This window comes from Entelurus aequoreus, linkage group LG13, assembly GCF_033978785.1.
Source record: "Entelurus aequoreus isolate RoL-2023_Sb linkage group LG13, RoL_Eaeq_v1.1, whole genome shotgun sequence".
Lineage (NCBI taxonomy): Eukaryota > Metazoa > Chordata > Actinopteri > Syngnathiformes > Syngnathidae > Entelurus > Entelurus aequoreus.
Genome location: NC_084743.1, coordinates 6,862,863 through 6,886,116, shown reverse-complemented (window position 1 = coordinate 6,886,116; position 23,254 = coordinate 6,862,863). Strand labels below are relative to the sequence as shown.

Sequence of the window (23,254 nt, the reverse complement as noted above, 5' to 3'; positions counted from 1 at the left end):
CTTCTGGAGGTGCCAACTGTGATGAAGTGCTATCTCACTTCTGGAGATGCCAACTGTGATGAAGTGCTATCTCACTTCTGGAGGTGCCAACTGTGATGAAGTGCTATCTCACTTCTGGAGGTGCCAACTGTGATGAAGTGCTATCTCACTTCTGGAGGTGCCAACTGTGATGAAGTGCTATCTCACTTCTGGAGGTGCCAACTGTGATGAAGTGCTATCTCACTTCTGGAGGTGCCAACTGTGCTTAAGTGCTATCTCACTTCTGGAGGTGCCAACTGTGATGAAGTGCTATCTCACTTCTGGAGGTGCCAACTGTGATGAAGTGCTATCTCACTTCTGGAGGTGCCAACTGTGATGAAGTGCTATCTCACTTCTGGAGGTGCCAACTGTGATGAAGTGCTATCTCACTTCTGGAGATGCCAACTGTGATGAAGTGCTATCTCACTTCTGGAGATGCCAACTGTGATGAAGTGCTATCTCACTTCTGGAGGTGCCAACTGTGATTAAGTGCTATCTCACTTCTGGAGATGCCAACTGTGATGAAGTGCTATCTCACTTCTGGAGATGCCAACTTTGATGAAGTGCTATCTCACTTCTGGAGGTGCCAACTGTGATGAAGTGCTATCTCACTTCTGGAGGTGCCAACTGTGATGAAGTGCTATCTCACTTCTGGAGATGCCAACTGTGATGAAGTGCTATCTCACTTCTGGAGATGCCAACTGTGATGAAGTGCTATCTCACTTCTGGAGGTGCCAACTGTGATGAAGTGCTATCTCACTTCTGGAGATGCCAACTGTGATGAAGTGCTATCTCACTTCTGGAGGTGCCAACTGTGATGAAGTGCTATCTCACTTCTGGAGGTGCCAACTGTGATGAAGTGCTATCTCACTTCTGGAGGTGCCAACTGTGATGAAGTGCTATCTCACTTCTGGAGGTGCCAACGGTGATGAAGTGCTATCTCACTTCTGGAGGTGCCAACTGTGATGAAGTGCTATCTCACTTCTGGAGGTGCCAACTGTGATGAAGTGCTATCTCACTTCTGGAGATGCCAACTGTGATGAAGTGCTATCTCACTTCTGGAGGTGCCAACTGTGATGAAGTGCTATCTCACTTCTGGAGGTGCCAACTGTGATGAAGTGCTATCTCACTTCTGGAGATGCCAACTGTGATGAAGTGCTATCTCACTTCTGGAGATGCCAACTGTGATGAAGTGCTATCTCACTTCTGGAGATGCCAACTGTGATGAAGTGCTATCTCACTTCTGGAGATGCCAACTGTGATGAAGTGCTATCTCACTTCTGGAGATGCCAACTGTGATGAAGTGCTATCTCACTTCTGGAGGTGCCAACTGTGATGAAGTGCTATCTCACTTCTGGAGGTGCCAACTGTGATGAAGTGCTATCTCACTTCTGGAGGTGCCAACTGTGATGAAGTGCTATCTCACTTCTGGAGGTGCCAACTGTGATGAAGTGCTATCTCACTTCTGGAGATGCCAACTGTGATGAAGTGCTATCTCACTTCTGGAGGTGCCAACTGTGATGAAGTGCTATCTCACTTCTGGAGGTGCCAACTGTGATGAAGTGCTATCTCACTTCTGGAGATGCCAACTGTGATGAAGTGCTATCTCACTTCTGGAGATGCCAACTGTGATGAAGTGCTATCTCACTTCTGGAGATGCCAACTGTGATGAAGTGCTATCTCACTTCTGGAGATGCCAACTGTGATGAAGTGCTATCTCACTTCTGGAGGTGCCAACTGTGATGAAGTGCTATCTCACTTCTGGAGATGCCAACTGTGATGAAGTGCTATCTCACTTCTGGAGGTGCCAACTGTGATGAAGTGCTATCTCACTTCTGGAGATGCCAACTGTGATGAAGTGCTATCTCACTTCTGGAGATGCCAACTGTGATGAAGTGCTATCTCACTTCTGGAGGTGCCAACTGTGATGAAGTGCTATCTCACTTCTGGAGATGCCAACTGTGATGAAGTGCTATCTCACTTCTGGAGATGCCAACTTTGATGAAGTGCTATCTCACTTCTGGAGGTGCCAACTGTGATGAAGTGCTATCTCACTTCTGGAGGTGCCAACTGTGATGAAGTGCTATCTCACTTCTGGAGATGCCAACTGTGATGAAGTGCTATCTCACTTCTGGAGATGCCAACTGTGATGAAGTGCTATCTCACTTCTGGAGGTGCCAACTGTGATGAAGTGCTATCTCACTTCTGGAGATGCCAACTGTGATGAAGTGCTATCTGACTTGTGAAGTGGCTGTAAATGTTATTAGTGTTTTAATAATAGTTTTACCTGCAGCCTGGGATTTTATTGTTGACAATTTGAATCAAAACCTCAAATCCAGCCTTGATGCTGTTGCTCCTCTAAAATCAAGAAAGGTGCCGCTGCGCACTCGTCAATGAGCGCACCTGGGGACACGCGCCACTCCGGCGGCAGCAAGCAGCTGCAATCAATCAGCACCTGGTTGATGATCTCCCAGGGCTTCTTAAGCCAGTGCAGACGTGAAGGTAACCATCTGTTGAAGTAGCGTAAGCGATCATTCAGCTCTATGCAAACCTTGTTCTCTCTCCCGTCGTGTTGTTGATCGTCTCGTGTCCTCCTTGTCACTCCAATTGCAGACCTCTGTTCCCGCGTTGACGAGCTGTGTGTCTCGTCATTCCTTCTTCCTCTGCTTACCAGACTGCCTCTTGGATCTCCACCTCCCGCTTGGACACGGACCTTTTACGCCCCGCTATACTACTGGTAACACTCAACAACTAATCTCCACACATGGTCTCACACACCATACACTCTCTTGGATTTATGTCACACTCCATATCATTGTTTGATTAAAATGATTGGTTGTTATTATGTATGTATATAATAAAACAGAGTTAAATACTACACCCCCTAGTGTCTGTGCTGTCTACTCCCCCCATACACAACAAAGGGTCATTTTAAAATCAGTACCTTCATGGAGAAAGGATGAGGAACTCAAAAAACTAAAAAGAAATTGCAGGATAGCAGAAAGGAAATGGAGGAAAAATAAACTAACGATTAACCATCAAATATTAGGTGAACAGCAAAAAATATACAACACAGTGGTTAAGAACGCAAGAAACACTTTTTTCTCCACAGTGATTGCAAACAATAAGAATAATCCCAGAGTCCTTTTTGCAACCATCTATTTCAGCCTGATTGGAACAATAAGGATGGCACACCTACAGACTATAGACTAGACTACAGACTATAGTCTACAGACTACACACTACAGACCACAAACTACAGACTACACACTACAGACTAGACTACAGACTACACACTACACACTACAGACCACAAACTAGACTACACACTACACACTACAGACTAGACTACAGACTACACACTACACACTACAGACCACAAACTACAGACTACACACTACAGACTAGACTACAGACTACACACTACACACTACAGACCACAAACTACAGACCACAAACTACAGACTACAGACTACACACTACAGACCACAAACTACAGACCACAAACTACAGACTACAGACTACACACTACAGACCACAAACTACAGACCACAAACTACAGACTACAGACTACACACTACAGACCACAAACTACAGACTACAGACTACACACTACAGACTACACACTACAGACTAGACTACACACTACAGACTACAGACCACAAACTACACAATACAGACTACAGACTAGACTACAAACTACACACTACAGACCACAAACTACAGACTACAGACTACACACTACAGACTACACACTACAGACTACAGACCACAAACTACACAATACAGACTACAGACTAGACTACAAACTACACACTACACACTACAGACCACAAACTACACACTACAGACTACACACTACAGACTACACACTACAGACTAGACTACAGACTACACACTACAGACTACAGACTACACACTACAGACTAGACTACAGACTACACACTACAGACCACAAACTACAGACTACAAACTACACACTACAGACTACACACTACAGACTAGACTACAGACTACACACTACAGACCACAAACTACAGACTACACACTACACACTACAGACTAGACTACACACTACAGACCACAAACTACAGACTACACACTACAGACTAGACTACACACTACAGACCACAAACTACAGACTACAAACTACACACTACAGACTACACACTACACACTAGACTACACACTAGACAGTCCCTCTGTGAGCACTTCAGAGATGAAATCAACACACTTGATCTTCTCACACTGCTTTTAGATTTACCTGAGGAAAGACTTTTGTCCTGGTTGATGCTTGACAAGACAGGCTGTTTTCTACAATGAAAGCCACCACAAGTCTTTTAGATTCAACTCTGAGCACAGTTTGTAGAATAGTTGATGGTTCTGTGAGAGGACATTTAAACATCTTAACTTGCTGACTTCAAACGGGGGTCTTTTAAAAAAGCTCTGGTGAGGCCCCTGCTGGAGAAAAGCAGTTTAGATGCTGACAATTGTAATAATTGCAGACCAGTATCAAACTTACCATTTTTAAGTACAATTTCAGAAAAACTTGTTTTCAAACAATAATATGATTTTTTAAATAATGGCAATGTTTCAGAGAAGTTTCAGTCTGGTTTTAGGATGAACCACAGTACAGATGGTGAAGGATCTCAGGTTGAGTGCTGACTCTCAGTCTTGGTTCTACTGGATCTTAGTGCTGCCTTGGATCCAGTAGATCACCTCACTCTTTGAAATAGACTGAAACACCTGCTGGGTCTCTGGTACTGTTCACAAATGCTTCACTTCCTGTCAGAAGATGTTTAGTAAGTATGGACACATGCTCCTCTAATACCTATGAAACCACATGTGGTGTGCCTCAAGGATCAATTGTAGGTCCTGTTCTTTTTCATCTTCACATGATTCCACTTGGCAGAGTCATCAGGAGACTGCAACACTTATGCTGATACTTGAGTATTTCATGATGACACAAGACCAATTATCACTCTTTTTCATTGCATTGCAGATATGAAGTCCTGGATGGCAGATCACCATAATGGCCCCCGTCTATGGAACATCTTTCCACCATAATGGCCCCCGTCTATGGAACATCTTGCCACCATAATGGCCCCCGTCTATGGAACATCTTTCCACCATGATGGCCCCCGTCTATGGAACATCTTTCCACCATGATGGCCCCAGTCTGTGGAACATCTTTCCACCATGATGGCCCCCGTCTATGGAACATCTTTCCACCATAATGGCCCCCGTCTATGGAACATCTTTCCACCATGATGGCCCCTCGTCTATGGAACATCTTTCCACCATGATGGCCCCCGTCTATGGAACATCTTTCCACCATAATGGCCCCCGTCTATGGAACATCTTTCCACCATGATGGCCCCCGTCTATGGAACATCTTTCCACAATAATGGCCACCGTCTATGGAACATCTTTCCACCATGATGGCCCCGTCTATGGAACATCTTTCCACCATAATGGCCCCCGTCTATGGAACATCTTTCCACCATGATGGCCCCCGTCTATGGAACATCTTTCCACCATGATGGCCCCAGTCTGTGGAACATCTTTCCACCATGATGGCCCCCGTCTATGGAACATCTTTCCACCATAATGGCCCCCGTCTATGGAACATCTTTCCACCATGATGGCCCCTCGTCTATGGAACATCTTTCCACCATGATGGCCCCCGTCTATGGAACATCTTTCCACCATAATGGCCCCTCGTCTATGGAACATCTTTCCACCATGATGGCCCCCGTCTATGGAACATCTTTCCACCATAATGGCCCCCGTCTATGGAACATCTTTCCACCATAATGGCCCCCGTCTATGGAACATCTTTCCACCTTGATGGCCCCCGTCTGTGGAACATCTTTCCACAATAATGGCCACCGTCTATGGAACATCTTTCCACAATAATGGCCACCGTCTATGGAACATCTTTCCACCATGATGGCCCCGTCTATGGAACATCTTTCCACCATAATGGCCCCCGTCTATGGAACATCTTTCCACCATTATGGCCCCCGTCTATGGAACATCTTTCCACCATAATGGCCCCCGTCTATGGAACATCTTTCCACCATGATGGCCCCCGCCTATGGAACATCTTTCCACCATAATGGCCCCCGTCTGTGGAACATCTTTCCACCATGATGGCCCCCGTCTGTGGAACATCTTTCCACCATAATGGCCCCCGCCTATGGAACATCTTTCCACCATGATGGCCCCCGCCTATGGAACATCTTTCCACCATAATGGCCCCCGTCTATGGAACATCTTTCCACCATAATGGCCCCCGTCTATGGAACATCTTTCCACCATAATGGCCCCCGTCTGTGGAACATCTTTCCACCATGATGGCCCCCGTCTGTGGAACATCTTTCCACCATAATGGCCCCCGCCTATGGAACATCTTTCCACCATGATGGCCCCCGCCTATGGAACATCTTTCCACCATAATGGCCCCCGTCTATGGAACATCTTTCCACCATGATGGCCCCCGTCTATGGAACATCTTTCCACCATGATGGCCCCCGTCTATGGAACATCTTTCCACCATAATGGCCCCCGCCTATGGAACATCTTTCCACCATAATGGCCCCCGCCTATGGAACATCTTTCCACCATGATGGCCCCCGTCTATGGAACATCTTTCCACCATAATGGCCCCCGTCTATGGAACATCTTTCCACCATGATGGCCCCCGTCTATGGAACATCTTTCCACCATTGTGGCCGCCGTCTATGGAACATCTTTCCACCATGATGGCCCCCGTCTATGGAACATCTTTCCACCATTGTGGCCGCCGTCTATGGAACATCTTTCCACCATGATGGCCCCCGTCTATGGAACATCTTTCCACCATTGTGGCCGCCGTCTATGGAACATCTTGCCAGAGGACCTCAGGGCTGTGGAGAACGTTCATGTTTTTAAGAGCAGCCTTAAGACCCACCTTTTTGGTTTGGCTTTTACCTGATATTATTTTATTGAAGTCCTTTGTACTTTTTATCCTATTAGTTATGCAATATTTTATTTAGTTATATTTATTTATTTACTATATATATATATATATATATATATATATATATATATATATATATATGTATAGAGTATATATATATATGTATAGAGTATATACATATATATATATATACACAAATGTAATTTTATTTTATAATTTTTTTTCCTATTAATCCTATTAGTCTTACTTGTATTTTATTCTTTATCTCTACTCATGGTTCTTACTATTTTACAAGTTTTATTGTTTTTGTTTTCCAACATTCCTCAGATGAGCCATCTGCCTCAGGGGTTATGGGCTATGTTTGGGGGGTACTTTGTGTCAGCGACCTGGTGGCCATGGTCTGATCCTGGTCCTGGTGCAGATGTGATAGTGTTTACTCACATGTCTCCTCTGTACTCAGCCATGCAATCATTGCTCCATATAGTTGCGTGTGTGTGTGTGTGTGTGTGTGTGTGGTATAGTTTTTAACTTTGTAAAGCACTTTGCCTTGCATTTCTTCTATGTATGAAAAGCGCTTCATAAATGAAGTTTGATTGATTGATTGATGATTGATTAGCATTTGAGACAGATATTTCAGGTACATACCTCAGAGTAATGTATTTGAATACTTGACACATGTTGCAGTCAGCATTTTAGCACGCTAACATTAGAACGCTAGCTTGTGTTGCTAATTTTGCCGGTATACACTTCAGTGTTAAATATGTTGTTACTTGACCAATGATGCCTGTTAGCGTGCTAGCTTTTTAAAGCTAATTTTGTAGGTGTACACCTCAAGTCATATTTGGCTACATGCTAATGTTAGCATTTGAAAGACATGTTTGTAGTGTAGAAAAGAAGAAAAGAGTTGCAACATGTATAAGTTTTATTTTCTAGATGTGTCTGCCATGAAAAGACGTCCATGTGTGACTGAAATGTCATGTCAGCAAAATGTGACTCATGATCAAGGTGTCCAAGGTGAGACAAAAGGGGCGTGGCTAAATCTAATGTCCGCATGTTGACTTGGATATTTTCAAAAGGCACAGGTGTTGGTAAGAGTGTGCACTTGAGAACATTCAAGGTGAACAACAACAACAACATCAGCTATGCACAATCATCACTTGGAATGACTTTTGTGGTGTGGACGTCACCTGAGAAGGTACTTACACTTACTTCCTGTCAGTACTCCCAGGTGACCGCACCTCGTCTACCTGCTCCACGTTCCGGGATCCTTCCTGGCGTGCCGCGTCAGCCCAGGCTGGGATGGATCGGAGTTTGGTGGCCTAAGCTTTGAGCCAATAGGAAGGCTCGAACCACTTCCTGGGTCTGAAGGGGCGTGGTGTTGACGTCCTCCAGGGCGTCGGCCACCGCAAACTGTCGATCCCTCAGTCGATTCCAGTTGGATAAAATATTGTGATACTCAAAGACCTTCTCGTAGTTCCCCACAGAGTTGTAGAGCTTGATCAGACCTCGGTAGTCGTACTCCAGACCACTGTATCCTTCTCCAAACAGCTTCTTTCCTGTGATATCAACACAGTATCATACCACTATGTGAGTGCTTAATGATATCACATATATATATATACTCCAGACCACTGTATCCTTCTCCAAACAGCTTCTTTCCTGTGATATCAATACACAGTATCATACCACTATATGAGTGTTTAATGATATCACATATATATATATATATATATATATATATATATATATATATATATATATATATATATATATATATATATATATATATATATATATACGTACTCCAGACCACTGTATCCTTCTCCAAACAGCTTCTCTCCTGTTATATCAAATATACAGTATCATACCACTATATAAGTGTTAATGATATCAAATATACAGTATTATACCACTATATAAGTGTGTTAATGATACTCCAGACCACTGTATCCTTCTCCAAACAGCTTATTTCCTGTGATATCAAATGTACAGTATCATACCACTATATAAGTGTTTTAATTATATCAAATATACAGTATGATACCACTATATAAGTGTGTTAATGATATCAAATATACTGTATGATACCACTATATAAGTGTGTTAATGATATCACATACTGTATGCAGTATGATACCACTATATAAGTGTGTTTAATGATATCAAATATACAGTATCATACTACTATACAAGTGTTTCAATGATATCAAATATACGGTATGATACCACTATATAAGTGTGTTTAATGATATAAAATATACAGTATCATACCACTTATACAGTATCATACCACTATATAAGTGTTTTAATGTCAAATATACAGTATGATACCACTATATAAGTGTTTAATGATATCAAATATAAAGTATGATACCACTATATAAGTGTGTTTAATGATATCAAATATAAAGTATGATACCACTATATAAGTGTGTTTAATGATATCAAATATAAAGTATGATACCACTATATAAGTATGTTTAATGATATCAAATATAAAGTATGATACCACTATATAAATGTGTTTAATGATATGAAATATAAAGTATGATACCACTATATAAGTGTGTTTAATGATATAAAATATACAGTATCATACCACTTATACAGTATGATACCACTATATAAGTGTTTTAATGATGTCAAATATACAGTATGATACCACTATATAAGTGTGTTTAATGATATAAAATATACAGTATCATACCACTTATACAGTATCATACCACTATATAAGTGTGTTTAATGATATCAAATATAAAGTATGATACCACTATATAAGTGTGTTTAATGATATGAAATATAAAGTATGATACCACTATATAAGTGTGTTTAATGATATCAAATATAAAGTATGATACCACTATATAATTGTGTTTAATGATATGAAATATAAAGTATGATACCACTATATAAGTGTGTTTAATGATATGAAATATAAAGTATGATACCACTATATAATTGTGTTTAATGATATCAAATATAAAGTATGATTCCACTATATAAGTATGTTTAATGATATCAAATATAAAGTATGATACCACTATATAAGTGTGTTTAATGGTATCAAATATAAAGTATGATACCACTATATAAGTGTGTTTAATGGTATGAAATATAAAGTATGATACCACTATATAAGTATGTTTAATACTTGGATGATATGAAATGGAAGAATAGATCTGACCGATAGCGATGGAGCGCAGGTAGAGTCTCTCTGCATCTTCATACTGGTTCATGTCGTAGTTGTAGAGCGAGGCCAGGTGACCAACAGATAGTGCCACCTCATAGTCTTCATGGCCCAGCAGCTGCTCCTTGATCTGGATGGCTTTAATGTGCATCTCTTCTGCTTCCTGCAAGGCAGTATCATTAATGTGCATCTCTTCTGCTTCCTGCAAGGCAGTATCATTCATGTGCATCTCTTCTGCTTCCTGCAAGGCAGTATCATTCATGTGCATCTCTTCTGCTTCCTGCAAGGCAGTATCATTCATGTGCATCTCTGCTGCTTCCTGCAAGGCAGTATCATTAATGTGCATCTCTTCAGCTTCCTGCAAGGCAGTATCATTAATGTGCATCTCTTCTGCTTCCTGCAAGGCAGTATCATTAATGTGCATCTCTTCTGCTTCCTGCAAGGCAGTATCATGAATGTGCATCTCTTCTGCTTCCTGCAAGGCAGTATCATGAATGTGCATCTCTTCTGCTTCCTGCAAGGCAGTATCATGAATGTGCATCTCTTCTGCTTCCTGCAAGGCAGTATCATGAATGTGCATCTCTTCTGCTTCCTGCAAGGCAGTATCATTAATGTGCATCTCTTCTGCTTCCTGCAAGGCAGTATCATGAATGTGCATCTCTTCTGCTTCCTGCAAGGCAGTATCATTAATGTGCATCTCTTCTGCTTCCTGCAAGGCAGTATCATGAATGTGCATCTCTTCTGCTTCCTGCTTATCTTACTTCAGGTGTGTTTAAGATGAAGTGATGGATGTAACTTCAGGTGTGTTTAAGATGAAGTGATGGATGTAACTTCAGGTGTGTTTAAGATGAAGTGATGGATGTAACTTCAGGTGTGTTTAAGATGAAGTGATGTAACTTCAGGTGTGTTTAAGATGAAGTGATGTAACTTCAGGTGTGTTTAAGATGAAGTGATGGATGTAACTTCAGGTGTGTTTAAGATGAAGTGATGTAACTTCAGGTGTGTTTAAGATGAAGTGATGGATGTAACTTCAGGTGTGTTTAAGATGAAGTGATGGATGTAACTTCAGGTGTGTTTAAGATGAAGTGATGTAACTTCAGGTGTGTTTAAGATGAAGTGATGTAACTTCAGGTGTGTTTAAGATGAAGTGATGGATGTAACTTCAGGTGTGTTTAAGATGAAGTGATGGATGTAACTTCAGGTGTGTTTAAGATGAAGTGATGTAACTTCAGGTGTGTTTAAGATGAAGTGATGTAACTTCAGGTGTGTTTAAGATGAAGTGATGTAACTTCAGGTGTGTTTAAGATGAAGTGATGTAACTTCAGGTGTGTTTAAGATGAAGTGATGGATGTAACTTCAGGTGTGTTTAAGATGAAGTGATGGATGTAAGTTATGCTAGGTGGAGTGTGCTGACCTTGAACTTCCTCATGGACTGGTAGAGGCGTCCCAGGTTGCCATAGTGCTTGGCTGTCTGCACGTTGAACTCTCCAAAGGCCTTCTTAGCCAGCTGCAAAGAGGACAGGTGCAGGTCGTGTGCTTCCTGCAGGAGGCGCTCTTCTCTCTCTTTGTTGTGGCAGTCAATGGCAATTTCCTCCAGGATGAGAGCTGAGGTCCAAAGCAAACAAAGATGGTGACATCAGCAGCAGATGGAATGATGGAGACAAGTCCTTACGAAGAGTTACATCCAGGTGGAGCCACTAGGGGGCAGCAACAATACTTGCTGTGTGTTGCACTGGGTACTAGCTGCTACTATCTTGTACTAGCTGGTACTAGCTTGTACTAGCTGGTACTAGCTGGTACTAGCTTGTACTAGCTGGTACTAGCTTGTACTAGCTGCTACTATCTTGTACTAGCTGGTACTAGCTTGTACTAGCTGGTACTAGCTGGTACTAGCTGGTACCCATAACAACATTTTGGTACCGCTACTAAAATGTATTTCCATACTTGTCTAAATAAAGGGGACCACAAAAATTGTCATTATTGTAACAAAAAATGTTAGGGTACATTATTTATTATTGTAATCTAGTCCTTAAAGGCCTACTGAAAGCCACTACTAGCGAGCACGCAGTCTGATAGTTTATACATCAATGATGACATCTTAACATTGCAACACATGCCAATACGGCCGGGTTAACTTATAAAGTGACATTTTACATTTCCCGCTAAACTTCCGCTTGAAAAGGTCTATGTATGATGACGTATGCGCGTGACGTCACTAGCTAAACGGAAGTATTAGTACACCATTGTATCCAATACAAAAAGCTCAGTTTTCAACTCAAAATTCCACAGTATTGTGGACATCTGTGTTGGTGAATCTTTTGCAATTTGTTTAATGAACAATGAAGACTGCAAAGAAGAAAGCTGGAGGTGGGATCGGTGTATTAGCGGCTGGCTGCAGCAACACAACCAGGAGGACTTTGACTTGGATAGCAGACGCGCTATCCGACGCTAGCCGCCGACCGCACGGATGATCGGGTGAAGTCCTTCGTCGCTCCGTCGATCGCTGGAACGCAGGTGAGCACGGGTGTTGATGAGCAGATGAGGGCTGGCTGGCGTAAGTGGATAGCTAATGTTTTTAGCATAGCTCTGTGAGGTCCCGTAGCTAAGTTAGCTTCAATGGCGTCGTTAGCAACAGCATTGTTAAGCTTCACCAGGCTGGAAAGTATTAACCGTGTGGTTACATGTCCATGGTTTAATAGTATTGTTGATCTGCTGTCTATCCTTCCAGTCAGGGGCTTATTTCTTTTGTTTCTATATGCAGTTAAGCCTGATGCTATCACGTTAGCTCCGTAGCTAAAGTGCTTCGCCGATGTATTGTCGTGGAGATAAAAGTCACTGTGAATGTCCATTTGGCGTTGTGGACTCTCATTTTCAAGAGGATATAGTATCCCAGGTGCTTTCAAATACAAATCCGTGATCCACAATAGAAAAAGGAGAGAGTGTGGAATCCAATGAGCCAGCTTGTACCTAAGTTACGGTCAGAGCGGAAAAAGATGCGTCCTGCACTGCACTCTAGTCCTTCACTCTCACGTTCCTCATCCACGAATCTTTCATCCTGGCTCAAATTAATGGGGTAATCGTCGCTTTCTCGGTCCGAATCTCTCTTGCTGCTGGTGTAAACAATGTGCAGGTGTGAGGAGCCTTTCAACCTGTGACGTCACGCTACTTTCAACCTGTGACGTCACGCTACTTTCAACCTGTGACGTCACGCTACTTTCAACCTGTGACGTCACGCTACTTTCAACCTGTGACGTCACGCTACTTTCAACCTGTGACGTCACGCTACTTTCAACCTGTGACGTCACGCTACTTTCAACCTGTGACGTCACGCTACTTTCAACCTGTGACGTCACGCTACTTTCAACCTGTGACGTCACGCTACTTTCAACCTGTGACGTCACGCTACTTTCAACCTGTGACGTCACGCTACTTTCAACCTGTGACGTCACGCTACTTTCAACCTGTGACGTCACGCTACTTTCAACCTGGGACGTCACGCTACTTCCAACCTGTGACGTCACGCTACTTTCAACCTGTGACGTCACGCTACTTTCAACCTGTGACGTCACGCTACTTTCAACCTGTGACGTCACGCTACTTTCAACCTGTGACGTCACGCTACTTTCAACCTGTGACGTCACGCTACTTTCAACCTGTGACGTCACGCTACTTTCAACCTGGGACGTCACGCTACTTCCAACCTGTGACGTCACGCTACTTTCAACCTGTGACGTCACGCTACTTTCAACCTGTGACGTCACGCTACTTCCAACCTGTGACGTCACGCTACTTTCAACCTGTGACGTCACGCTACTTTCAACCTGTGACGTCACGCTACTTTCAACCTGTGACGTCACGCTACTTCCAACCTGTGACGTCACGCTACTTTCAACCTGTGACGTCACGCTACTTTCAACCTGTGACGTCACGCTACTTTCAACCTGTGACGTCACGCTACTTCCAACCTGTGACGTCACGCTACTTTCAACCTGTGACGTCACGCTACTTTCAACCTGTGACGTCACGCTACTTTCAACCTGCGACGTCACGCTACTTTCAACCTGCGACGTCACGCTACTTTCAACCTGCGACGTCACGCTACTTTCAACCTGCGACGTCACGCTACTTTCAACCTGCGACGTCACGCTACTTTCAACCTGCGACGTCACGCTACTTTCAACCTGTGACGTCACGCTACTTTCAACCTGCGACGTCACGCTACTTTCAACCTGCGACGTCACGCTACTTTCAACCTGTGACGTCACGCTACTTTCAACCTGTGACGTCACGCTACTTTCAACCTGTGACGTCACGCTACTTTCAACCTGTGACGTCACGCTACTTTCAACCTGCGACGTCACGCTACTTTCAACCTGCGACGTCACGCTACTTTCAACCTGCGACGTCACGCTACTTTCAACCTGCGACGTCACGCTACTTTCAACCTGTGACGTCACGCTACTTTCAACCTGCGACGTCACGCTACTTTCAACCTGCGACGTCACGCTACTTTCAACCTGTGACGTCACGCTACTTTCAACCTGCGACGTCACGCTACTTTCAACCTGCGACGTCACGCTACTTTCAACCTGTGACGTCACGCTACTTTCAACCTGTGACGTCACGCTACTTTCAACCTGTGACGTCACGCTACTTTCAACCTGTGACGTCACGCTACTTTCAACCTGTGACGTCACGCTACTTTCAACCTGTGACGTCACGCTACTTTCAACCTGCGACGTCACGCTACTTTCAACCTGCGACGTCACGCTACTTTCAACCTGCGACGTCACGCTACTTTCAACCTGCGACGTCACGCTACTTTCAACCTGTGACGTCACGCTACTTTCAACCTGCGACGTCACGCTACTTTCAACCTGCGACGTCACGCTACTTTCAACCTGTGACGTCACGCTACTTCCGCTACAGGCAAGGATTTTTTTTATCAGCGACCAAAAGTTGCCAACTTTATCGTCAATGTTCTCTACTAAATCCTTTCAGCAAAAATATGTCAATATCGCCAAATGATCAAGTATGACACATAGAATGGATCTGCTATCCCCGTTTGAATAAAAAAAATTCATTTCAGTAGGCCTTTAAATCAAATGTTGAACATACTAGACAACTTGTCTTTTAGTAGTAAGTAAACAAACAAAGACTCCTAATTAGTAGTAACATATTGTGTCATTTATACACCTATTATTTTCTACACATTATGAGGGACAAACTGTAAAAATTGATTATTAATCGACTTGTTCATTTACTGTTAATATCTGCTTATTTTCTGTTTGAACATGTTCTATCTACACTTCTGTTCAAATGTAATAATCACTTATTCTTCTCTTCTTTGATACTTGACATTAGTTGTGGATGATACCACACATTTAGGTATGGATGTGATACCAAGTAGTTACAGGATCATACATTGGTCATATTCAAAGTCCTCATGTGTCCAGGGACATATTTACTGACTTCATAAACATAATATAATTTTTTTTAAAGGAAAAAAGATTTTGTGATGATAAAAAAATATCGATGTAATCATAGAAGTATTGACTAGATACGCTCTTGTACTTGGTATCATTACAGTGGATGTCAGGTGTAGATCCACCCATGGCGTTTGTTTACATTGTGACGGTGGTGAGCTATTGTATCCTCCTACGGTGTGTAGTGAAGCATGTTTAGCTATTCCTGGTCCTCCAGTGATAATGGTACTTGTAAGAAACTTACTTTATTTGTCGCCATGGAGACCAAGATTAGTGATTTAGAAGTACTGTAGCTAAAACACTGTGGATGGATGTTAGCTATGTGTTAAAGCAGCTCTTCCTGAGGGTGTTTCAGTGTTATAACTTCACCTTTATCTTGACTTTTTACACCATTCTCCCTTTTCTGTCTACACACTGTGTCTGCTTGTAAGTACTCTGTGTGTGTGCACTGCTGAACATGCTCCTCTGCTCGTAAAACCAGCCATGTCATCATGCCCGTTCAAATAAATAAAATACATTTTTAGAGGCAGTATAGTACTGAATATGATCCATTAGTATTGCAGTACTATACTAGTAACAATGTTGTATTCTTACCTTTGACCCTCTTGGAGGAAGCCAGCAGCAGGTGGTCTTCAGGCAGAATGTGAGTGATGATGTCGATGGCACGTTCTGCATGGAACCTGAACACAGAGCCCAGGTCAACATCCAGTCCTGACCACAGACTTAGAACATGCTGGACTCACAGAGCATCAATGAACTTCCCAGAACTGTACTGGTGAACGTAGGAGGAATAGGCCAGATCTTCATGGGCCGTGGCAACGTGGATGTTCTTTCCTCCAAACACTGACTGCCTGATGTCCAACGCTGTCTGGGAGGTGCACAAGGACTTTAATGGCAGCATGAAGGTCTTCCTACCTAAACACCTCAAACTGCAAGAAGCTTGGAGCAGCAATCCAAGTCAAGACCATTCTGGAGATGGTAGGTGTGGCACATGTGCTACCACAAGCATCTCTTTCATACACAACAACTAAACAATCTGCCACCGGGTGGCAGTGATGTCTAAAGTCCAAAGTGTTCCACGGCTCAATAATGCTTGGCAATCACTGCCACTGTTATGTATCAATCAATCATGTTATGTATCAATCAATCATGTTATGTATCAATCAATCATGTTATGTAGCAATCAATCATGTTATGTAGCAATCAATCATGTTATGTATCAATCAATCATGTTATGTATCAATCAATCATGTTATGTAGCAATCAATCATGTTATGTAGCAATCAATCATGTTATGTATCAATCAATCAATCAATCATATAGCCCGTAATCACAAGTGTCTCAATAACAACTGTAATACTGTACTATTGTGTACCACTTGGGCGATGCATGTATGATGTCGTCTATAGTTGTCATGACAACAACAAGTCATTCATCTGGAAGTGTTTCTTTCAAAGTAGCAAATATTGCACAATCAACATGTCAATGTTACACACATGACAGCATTGTGTCACAATCAACATGTCAATGTTACACACATGACAGCATTGTGTCACAATCAACATGTCAATGTTACACACATGACAGCATTGTGTCACAATCAACATGTCAATGTTACACACATGACAGCATTGTGTCACAATCAACATGTCAATGTTACATACATGACACAATCAACATGTCAATGTTACACACATGACAGCATTGTGTCACAATCAACATGTCAATGTTACACACATGACACAATCAACATGTCAATGTTACACACATGACACAATCAACATGTCAATGTTACACACATGACAGCATTGTGTCACAATCAACAAATATGTGGCAAATAATGACATTCTGTTTTGAAAACTAGACAGTGATATGTCATTAATCAATCATCTTCTTTTCCAATACTTCTAGAAGTGACAACAGTATGATCATTTCTAAATGACATTTACAGCCCTGAAATATTGTTATTGTTTTCATTTCAATGCCCCGCCCCTCCACCGTTTGACCAACGAGAAAGTCTGTGAGTGTGTCACATCCAGGTTGCCATCTTGGTCTGGCTACTGCCACCGGTAAAGTTACTAATCATGTCAGACCTTAGTCACTCTAAAAGTTACCATTCTCAACTTATTCATGACAAAGCCAGGAACTAAACCAGGATTTGTATCAGGGATGTCTTTGAAAGATGGACACCATTTTCTCATCTGACGCCAAACTTGCTCATTTCCTCCTTGATAGGTAAGTCAGGTATTTACCTTTTCTTATGACTTGTAATAAACAAGGCTAGTATGTTCCTGCAACCAATGTTAGCATGCTAGCCCGGTCAATGACACATGGACATACATGCTAACATATGCTAGTTAGCATGTATGTCCATGTGTCATCCAACTGACATGTATATGTGGATATGTTAGTGTCAGTGCCTATTACCTTTTCTATATGTGTAGTGTCAGTGCCTATTACCTTCTCTATATGTGTAGTGTCAGTGCCTATTTCCTTCTCTATATGTGTAGTGTCAGTGCCTATTACCTTCTCTATATGTGTAGTGTCAGTGCCTATTTCCTTCTCTATATGTGTAGTGTCAGTGCCTATTTCCTTCTCTATATGTGTAGTGTCAGTGCCTATTTCCTTCTCTATATGTGTAGTGTCAGTGCCTATTTCCTTCTCTATATGTGTAGTGTCAGTGCCTATTTCCTTCTCTATATGTGTAGTGTCAGTGCCTATTTCCTTCTCTATATGTGTAGTGTCAGTGCCTATTACCTTCTCTATATGTGTAGTGTCAGTGCCTATTTCCTTCTCTATATGTGTAGTGTCAGTGCCTATTTCCTTCTCTATATGTGTAGTGTCAGTGCCTATTTCCTTCTCTATATGTGTAGTGTCAGTGCCTATTTCCTTCTCTATATGTGTAGTGTCAGTGCCTATTACCTTCTCTATATGTGTAGTGTCAGTGCCTATTTCCTTCTCTATATGTGTAGTGTCAGTGCCTATTTCCTTCTCTATATGTGTAGTGTCAGTGCCTATTTCCTTCTCTATATGTGTAGTGTCAGTGCCTATTTCCTTCTCTATATGTGTAGTGTCAGTGCCTATTTCCTTCTCTATATGTGTAGTGTCAGTGCCTATTACCTTCTCTATATGTGTAGTGTCAGTGCCTATTTCCTTCTCTATATGTGTAGTGTCAGTGCCTATTTCCTTCTCTATATGTGTAGTGTCAGTGCCTATTTCCTTCTCTATATGTGTAGTGTCAGTGCCTATTTCCTTCTCTATATGTGTAGTGTCAGTGCCTATTACCTTCTCTATATGTGTAGTGTCAGTGCCTATTTCCTTCTCTATATGTGTAGTGTCAGTGCCTATTACCTTCTCTATATGTTAGTGTCAGTGTCTATTTCCTTCTCTATATGTGTAGTGTCAGTGCCTATTTCCTTCTCTACATGCGTAGTGTCAGTGTCTATTTCCTTCTCTATATGTGTAGTGTCAGTGCCTATTACCTTCTCTATATGTGTAGTGTCAGTGCCTATTTCCTTCTCTATATGTGTAGTGTCAGTGCCTATTACCTTCTCTATATGTTAGTGTCAGTGTCTATTTCCTTCTCTATATGTGTAGTGTCAGTGCCTATTTCCTTCTCTACATGCGTAGTGTCAGTGTCTATTTCCTTCTCTATATGTGTAGTGTCAGTGCCTATTTCCTTCTCTACATGTGTAGTGTCAGTGCCTATTTCCTTCTCTATATGTGTAGTGTCAGTGCCTATTTCCTTCTCTATATGTGTAGTGTCAGTGCCTATTTCCTTCTCTATATGTGTAGTGTCAGTGCCTATTTCCCTCTCTATATGTGTAGTGTCAGTGCCTATTTCCTTCACTATATGTGTAGTGTCAGTGCCTATTTCCCTCTCTATAGGTGTAGTGTCAGTGCCTATTTCCTTCTCTATATGTGAAGTGTCAGTGCCTATTTCCTTCTCTATATGTGTAGTGTCAGTGCCTATTTCCTTCACTATATGTGTAGTGTCAGTGCCTATTTCCTTCTCTATATGTGAAGTGTCAGTGCCTATTTCCTTCTCTATATGCCGATGCGCTGAGGAAATGGGTTCCGACATTAGCACGGCTAATTGTGGTTTGTGGTACATATGGGGTGGTATTTGCTTGGCATAATATAATATAATATAATATAATAACCCTAACCCTCTATGATTTATGCGTAACGTGGGTTGGCTCCTAGAATCCCTCTGCACTGAAAGATGGTGACGTGCGTACATGGAAGACAATGCAGTGCGTCATGTTGGATGCAACATGGGGTTATGCTGAACCAAATGTGGCGGTCATTTTACTGTTGGCCTTGGCTTGCCATCAAAGTAGGCCCATGCCATATATAATATATGTCATTATTTGGATGCCATATTACAGCCATTTGAAGTTCCTTGGAGTAGGATTGTATCTGGCAACCTCAGTCATGGAGAGGGGGAGGGGACTACAGCATTTTGACCCTGATTGCAGTACCATTTCTGGCCACATTACTACATATGGCACCTTTAATGTGTCATTGTGTATTCATTTTTAAACCACTTATATACCTGACTACTGAATAATAAACAAGGCTGTAAAAGGAGTGGAGCTACTTAATAACCTACTTACCTGGTAAATAGCAACTGACTGGCATATATTATCTACATTTAATAAGTAAAATCCATAATCAAGCAGTGTGTCAGAGTATTTGGGATGCTTGTGGCCAAAGTGTTCTCTGTAAGACAAGGCATGAAGAAGTTATTGAGATGATGTCATCACACGTACAGGAAGCAGAGTAAATCTTACCTTGCTAGAAACACCGCATGTTTAATCAGCTGTTCTGCTTTCCTGAACTCTCTCTTCACCACACAGGCCTGCAGCACAGCAAACATTATACAAATAAGTTCTTGCACATGCACACATTATGGAATCTACCTCTTCTCCGGGGAAGAAGTCCCACATCTTAAATACATCTAGTCACATGTCCACAGCATGATGATACACCAACAATTGTTGCTAAAGAAGGTGTACTTGTGTACAATTGTTGCTAAAGAAGGTGTACTTGTGTACAATTGTTGCTAAAGAAGGTGTACTTGTGTACAATTGTTGCTAAAGAAGGTGTACTTGTGTACAATTGTTGCTAAAGAAGGTGTACTTGTGTACAATTGTTGCTAAAGAAGGTGTACTTGTGTACAATTGTTGCTAAAGAAGGTGTACTTGTGTACAATTGTTGCTAAAGAAGGTGTACTTGTGTACAATTGTTGCTAAATAAGGTTTACTTGTGTACAATTGTTGCTAAAGAAGGTGTACTTGTGTACAATTGTTGGTAAAGATGGTGTACTTGTGTACAATTGTTGCTAAAGAAGGTGTACTTGTGTACAATTGTTGCTAAATAAGGTTTACTTGTGTACAATTGTTGCTAAAGAAGGTGTACTTGTGTACAATTGTTGCTAAAGAAGGTGTACTTGTGTACAATTGTTGGTAAAGAAGGTGTACTTGTGTACAATTGTTGCTAAAGAAGGTGTACTTGTGTACAATTGTTGCTAAAGAAGGTGTACTTGTGTACAATTGTTGGTAAAGAAGGTGTACTTGTGTACAATTGTTGGTAAAGATGGTTTACTTGTGTACAATTGTTGGTAAAGATGGTGTACTTGTGTACAATTGTTGCTAAAGATGGTTTACTTGTGTACAATTGTTGGTAAAGATGGTGTACTTGTGTACAATTGTTGGTAAAGATGGTGTACTTGTGTACAATTGTTGGTAAAGATGGTGTACTTGTGTACAATTGTTGGTAAAGATGGTGTACGTGTGTACAATTGTTGGTAAAGAAGGTGTACTTGTGTACAATTGTTGGTAAAGAAGGTGTACGTGTGTACAATTGTTGCTAAAGAAGGTGTACTTGTGTACAATTGTTGGTAAAGATGGTGTACTTGTGTACAATTGTTGGTAAAGAAGGTGTACTTGTGTACAATTGTTGGTAAAGAAGGTGTACTTGTGTACAATTGTTGGTAAAGAAGGTGTACTTTTGTACAATTGTTGCTAAAGAAGGTGTACTTGTGTACAATTGTTGGTAAAGATGGTGTACATGTGTACAATTGTTGGTAAAGAAGGTGTACTTGTGTACAATTGTTGGTAAAGAAGGTGTACTTGTGTACAATTGTTGGTAAAGAAGGTGTACTTGTGTACAATTGTTGGTAAAGAAGGTGTACTTGTGTACAATTGTTGGTAAAGACTGTGTACTTGTGTACAATTGTTGGTAAAGATGGTGTATGTGTGTACAATTGTTGGTAAAGAAGGTGTACTTGTGTACAATTGTTGGTAAAGAAGGTGTACTTGTGTACAATTGTTGGTAAAGAAGGTGTACTTGTGTACAATTGTTGGTAAAGATGGTGTACGTGTGTACAATTGTTGGTAAAGAAGGTGTACTTGTGTACAATTGTTAGTAAAGAAGGTGTACTTGTGTACAATTGTTGGTAAAGATGGTGTACTTGTGTACAATTGTTGGTAAAGAAGGTGTACTTTTGTACAATTGTTGCTAAAGAAGGTGTACTTGTGTACAATTGTTGGTAAAGATGGTGTACTTGTGTACAATTGTTGGTAAAGAAGGTGTACTTGTGTACAATTGTTGGTAAAGATGGTGTACTTGTGTACAATTGTTGGTAAATATGGTGTACTTGTGTACAATTGTTGGTAAAGATGGTGTACGTGTGTACAATTGTTGGTAAAGATGGTGTACGTGTGTACAATTGTTGGTAAAGATGGTGTACTTGTGTACAATTGTTGGTAAAGAAGGTGTACTTGTGTACAATTGTTGCTAAAGAAGGTGTACTTGTGTACAATTGTTGGTAAAGAAGGTGTACTTGTGTACAATTGTTGGTAAAGATGGTGTACGTGTGTACAATTGTTGCTAAAGATGGTGTACGTGTGTACAATTGTTGCTAAAGAAGGTGTACTTGTGTACAATTGCTGGTAAAGATGGTGTACGTGTGTACAATTGTTGCTAAAGATGGTGTACGTGTGTACAATTGTTGCTAAAGATGGTGTACGTGTGTACAATTGTTGCTAAAGATGGTGTACGTGTGTACAATTGTTGTAAGTGCTGTTGCAATGTACTGTTTTGTAATCCATGATTGTCCTTCTTCACTTCTTCAGGTCCTACTTCTTGTGATGAAGAAGGAACTATCAGTACCAGGAGAAAGACACCATAACTAAGGACTAGTTTTACTAAAACATTGTAGTATTGTTATGTATACTTTTGACCCTGCAAACACAAAGATGTAAACATGATGACGACCACAACAAGTACAAATATGAAGTGACCTTGGAGGCCTGGCGAAGGACATCTACCACCACTTTGACTGGCAGCCCTGGAGTGATCTCCTTCATGGCCTCGATACACCATCGGTATGCCTGGAACATTCCATAAGTACACATGTTGGTAGTAGTAATACTACATGGTGATACACCATCGGTATGCCTGGAACATTCCATAAGTACACATGTTGGTAGTAGTAATACTACATGGTGATACACCATCGGTATGCCTGGAACATTCCATAAGTACACATGTTGGTAGTAGTAATACTACATGGTGATACACCATCGG

At 41.6% G+C, this 23,254-nt stretch overlaps 2 protein-coding genes across 2 annotated transcripts in view; both read right to left on the bottom strand.

Annotated features, from left to right (window-relative positions):
• The window catches only part of usp32 (ubiquitin specific peptidase 32), a 105,368-nt gene extending 101,334 nt beyond the window's left edge, over nt 1-4,034 (bottom strand). Inside the window, exon 1 of the mRNA XM_062067328.1 lies at nt 2,570-4,034. The gene's annotated coding sequence lies outside the window, so the exon portion shown is untranslated. The remainder of the gene's footprint in view (nt 1-2,569) is intronic.
• Nucleotides 4,035-7,892: 3,858 nt separating this feature from the next.
• appbp2 (amyloid beta precursor protein (cytoplasmic tail) binding protein 2) overlaps nt 7,893-23,254 on the bottom strand; it is a 30,246-nt gene continuing 14,884 nt past the window's right edge. Inside the window, exons 6-13 of the mRNA XM_062068420.1 lie at nt 22,969-23,058; nt 20,455-20,522; nt 20,278-20,383; nt 16,402-16,526; nt 16,253-16,338; nt 11,587-11,777; nt 10,170-10,335; nt 7,893-8,538 (exon numbers count right to left, since the gene is read on the bottom strand). Coding sequence (XP_061924404.1) covers nt 8,267-8,538; nt 10,170-10,335; nt 11,587-11,777; nt 16,253-16,338; nt 16,402-16,526; nt 20,278-20,383; nt 20,455-20,522; nt 22,969-23,058 — 1,104 coding nt within the window. The 3' untranslated portion in view covers nt 7,893-8,266. The remainder of the gene's footprint in view (nt 8,539-10,169; nt 10,336-11,586; nt 11,778-16,252; nt 16,339-16,401; nt 16,527-20,277; nt 20,384-20,454; nt 20,523-22,968; nt 23,059-23,254) is intronic.